The following is a 4,318-nucleotide window of genomic DNA, read 5'->3' as shown; positions in this document are numbered from 1 at the left end:
CTACATTGATGTTTTTTTGATTTCTTGTTGTTTTCATTTTCATCTCGAATCCAACATATATATATGTATCTAATCTCATCTCCTTAACCAAACCTATCTCTCTCATTCTTAGTAATTCATCCTCTCTAGGTTCTCTTGCTACAGGTACATCTCTCCCCGCAGTATCCTTATTGCCTACGGGCAAAAATAGGGCTTGGGAGGGAAACTTCTCATCTCTTCACTTCTCTCATATCTACATTTCTCACATACTATCCTAGATGAATAACCCACATGATGATAATCTATCGCTTTCACTCTGTACGATCTATTAGAATTAACGTATGGATTAGCCGTAAAATACACTTTCAACAACGTATAGTGTTTTTGTTCGGCCCAGAAAGGTTCAATGAAATACTTCTATCACCGGATCCCATCATACTATCTCTCATAGACTATAACTTTTCTTTTGACGTAAACGTAGTTATCTTGCTATGAACCAAGAGGATTTGTACACACAATTAATCCCAATCACTAGACAAAATATATATATTATGGTAAGCACAAAACTACAATTCCAAAGAACAATTCGTAGCCTATTTGGCCAGCCAAGATTGAATAGCATTAACTCATCTGTTAACCCTTTCATATTACCCATGATACGATATGACCATAGCCTTGATGCTTTCATCTTTGTGTTATTTTGACATTTTCTTTTGTGTTCTTTCTTTGTGCGTGTGAGTGCAAGAGAGAATGGGTGGGCTTCTTTGATTGTACTTCTTTCCAAACCTTAGTCTTCATGGCATCTATGGTTTAACTCCTTCATATAGTTTTTGTCGAGTTCTCTCACAAACTCTCACAGCCATAAGCTCGGTGCTTTCCTGGCAAGACCGCAAATTTCTCGACAACGTGCTATATAGCACAACCCAAAGAAGATGGCAAAGGACCTATTATGCAAAAAACGGCACTAAAAAAATTATGTACCTAAGGACAAAGTTGTTTGTGCATTACTGTTTGTAGAGGAAAATGGAGGACGAGATGAGCACGAATGGGAAATCTGAGTAGACCAAGCTCTTCGACCTATCTTGAAGTACTTGTTGACAGTCACCAAAGCTCACCAAAATGTGAGAAGTGAGCAGGCATGTGCTAGCGATCCTGGCGACTAACCCCGGGACGATGCAACCTGCTCTGATACCAATTGTTGGAAATAGGGTTGCAAGGAAACACACACATCTTGGAGAAGACAGAGGAAGCTCAAGGCACACAATAGAGAGTAATATTACTTAGTGTGCAATGGAAAGATAAGTTATCCCTAGAGTGATGGACATATATACAATGCACGAGGAGAAAAACATCCTAGCGAGGGGAAAAATGCCCCGAAGGTCCGAAGTGTGTTTTAACACATCCCTACCATAAAATGTTCCTGCATTGAGAGAGACAAAGTTGGCACACCCCATGTGCGTTTCAAAACGCACATGGGAAAAAAAAAGACATCGATCTGACCTGCAATTTAGAATGCTCCAAAAAGGCAAGGGAGGGAAATACTGATAATTCTCCTCCTCTCCAATCCTCTCCATGCTATCTCCATGCTAGTGCCTCCCAAGATCATCAAGGACGTCGCTCTAATATGCGCACGCGTGCGCGCACACACACACACATAGAACCAACGAGCTGGGCAATGAATTAGTGATGATACAATGGGGACTTGGGTTCTCCTTATATACTAGCTTTGGGGTCGTTAAGAACCTACCGCCTTCAACGAATTGCTCAACCCAAGACTTTGACAAATAAGTAAATTAAATACCTGAAGTCACATTGGGCCATTCACTTGAGATGTCATAACTTTAACATTGTGGTGATTCATGGGTTAGTGACAAGGTGTAGGCTTTGTTTGCTTTGAAGGGGACCCATATTAGTTGCATTTCCGTGGAAGTTTCCTTGTGCTTGCAAGGACTTAAAGCTTTGAGGCAACTCATCTTGTGGATCTATATTTATGATGTAGTTGACTTGTTAGTACCGAGACTAGGCCTGCATCTTGAATACTGTAAGGTGCATACATTGGCCGATAGATTGAATTTCTTATTGGTGTCTATGGCATGATCTTTGACTTTGTAGAAGAGGACGAGCTTATTTTTATGGTACTAGATTTGATTGTAAAGAAGTGTGTGAAAGTTTTCATTAAAGCCATTGTTCTTGTTTCTACAAGGGTCTCTTTTTGCGTGGAAACTACTGGTGCATGTGTTTTTTCTTTTACTTCCCTTTTTTCCTTGGTGGATAGATCTCTTCATAAATGTTGCTTGAGATAATTCTTGAAGGATTAGCTAGCTATTGGACTTCCACCTACATTGGAGGATCGATTCCCTTGCCCATTTTGGGTGGATCATTAATTAATGTTAATGTGAAATTACTAACAGCGTTCCAGTAAGGGCAAACATGAAAATGGAAACTAATATTAATTAAAGAGACATTTCTATACATGGGCATTGGATTCATGAGATGTGCATGAATCTCTTTCCAACAGCAATCAACAAATAAATAAATAGGTCTTCCTACTGAAGAGACAAACACCAAAATGGGCATACTTCATATCTCTACATTGTCATATGCCTCCTCTTTCTTCTGGCTGTATTTCTCTTTCATTTCCTTGTGCAGACGTGAAGCTTCAGATGCCGCCGTCTTTGCTGCCTCTGCCTGCGCATCCGCAATACTCTCCTCTTGCACTCTGGATAGCCTTCTGCTTCCTCGTCGAGTTGCACGAGGATTGCCCTCAAGATCTTCATAGTAGTCCACTGGCTCACAGTAGTGCATGATGCAAGACATAGCCAGCACCACAACCTGCACACAGAAGATCCATAGAAGCAGGGCAGCATCCACCTTGAGTAGAATTCTTCCGTCGTAGTCACTTCTATTCGATTTGAACTTGTCGAGCACCGCACTAGGGCGGGTAATCAACAGGAGAAAGACTGAGCATTGCACACACGTTGATGTGATGAGCAGGAACATGTTTACTGAATGGCAGGTGCCTCTGGAGCTTGTTGCAATAAGTCCGACAATGGCAGATGTGATGGAGAGGAAGGAGAATGAGAGGAAGCCCCATCCCCATGCGGTCGGTACGAGCCGTAGCGCAAGCATGCAGATGATGGTGATGATGCTTGCAAGGATGACTGTGTAGTTGAGCCATCGTAGGAATCTGTGAATAATGTTGGATGTGCAACCCCGTTTCCGTGCCCGCATCACACCTTCAGTCTCTGCCCCCATGTGATAGAACGTTGGAAAACATATTTTTGGTGAACCCGACGCGAAACTTCCAGGGTGAGAGTTTGTGGGTAACCATGGGTGATCATGTTGAGCAACAAGGTATGCATTTTGACCCAACAAGATGCAAATGTTTCAAGCATTTGCAATGTTCATGCAACAACAACATGCCACTGAAAGAAGGGAGATTTCATCAACGAAGGCCATATAAGCGGTCGTCAACAGAATGGATCAGTTCAATGGCAAAGATGTAACCAAGTACTTACGTGAGTATGTGAAGGAGATGGAGCTGCATTGCGTGTCAGAAGGTGAGATGATTCAAAGCTTTGAGCTAGTTGTTGCTCCAGAAATTAGGGAGCATGTTAGGGCAATTAAAGACGGGCATGGGAGAAATTGGGAAGAACTCAAAGTAGCTTTAAAGGAGGAATATTTCATGGAGGACTCTGAGAGAGTGACCAAAAGGACATTCTTAGAATGGGTAGTCAAGCCATGGCAAGGACTATCAATAACAGAACTACTTAGGGAATTTGAGCGGCGCTATGCACAACTCACAAGGACAGAAAGGGCCACACTAGATGCAGAGAAGACAGATCTTTTCTTACAAGCTGCAGGTAAAGAGTTTTGAGAAAATTTGGAGCTTCTTCTTGAAGATAAAGATGCTGAGCAAGGACTAAAGACCGACTGGAATGAGGTTGAAGGTGCTGTCTCACTGCTTGCCAAACGACAAAGAAGAAGGGACAAGATGGTACTAAACACTACAAGTCCTTCCACCTCAACTCCTGACAAGATGGTGAAGCCTACTTTTATCTCTCCTAAGTTTGATGAGTCCATGCTAGATGAGCTTGTGAAGGGAATGCGTGACTTGAAGGTGAAGCTTGCAAAGCTTGAAGAAAAAGGCCAACCATCAGGGCCACTTCCTAGGCAAAGAGAACAGCCCAAAGAAGGGTTTGTTAATAGATGTATTTGGTGTGATAGTACAGACCATGTAAGAAGGGATTGTGATGATTTTAGTGATGCTTTGTCAAAAGATGTTGTCTTTTTTAAGGATGGTAAAATCCACGTAAGAGAGACAGGTCTACCCTTGAGA

The 4,318-nt window shown here is 42.1% G+C and overlaps 1 protein-coding gene across 1 annotated transcript; it reads right to left on the bottom strand.

Moving 5' to 3' along the window:
- Nucleotides 1-2,405: 2,405 nt before the first annotated feature.
- Nucleotides 2,406-3,249, bottom strand: LOC147449600 (uncharacterized). Its single transcript, XM_086522649.1, has one exon. The coding sequence runs from the start codon at nt 3,232-3,234 to the stop codon at nt 2,560-2,562; it is 675 nt and encodes a 224-aa protein (XP_086378775.1). The 5' UTR covers nt 3,235-3,249; the 3' UTR covers nt 2,406-2,559.
- Nucleotides 3,250-4,318: the final 1,069 nt, after the last annotated feature.

The sequence above is a fragment of the Adiantum capillus-veneris genome, chromosome 10 (assembly GCF_014529385.1).
Source record: "Adiantum capillus-veneris isolate H3 chromosome 10, ASM1452938v2, whole genome shotgun sequence".
Taxonomy (NCBI): domain Eukaryota; kingdom Viridiplantae; phylum Streptophyta; class Polypodiopsida; order Polypodiales; family Pteridaceae; genus Adiantum; species Adiantum capillus-veneris.
The sequence above is the reverse complement of the archived record's forward strand: the minus strand, read 5'-3'. Positions and strand labels throughout refer to the sequence as shown.

Excerpts from the sequence above, each read along its gene's own strand:
- LOC147449600 (XM_086522649.1), bottom strand. The coding sequence starts at position 3,234 with ATGGGGGCAGAGACTGAAGGTGTGATGCGGGCACGGAAACGGGGTTGC.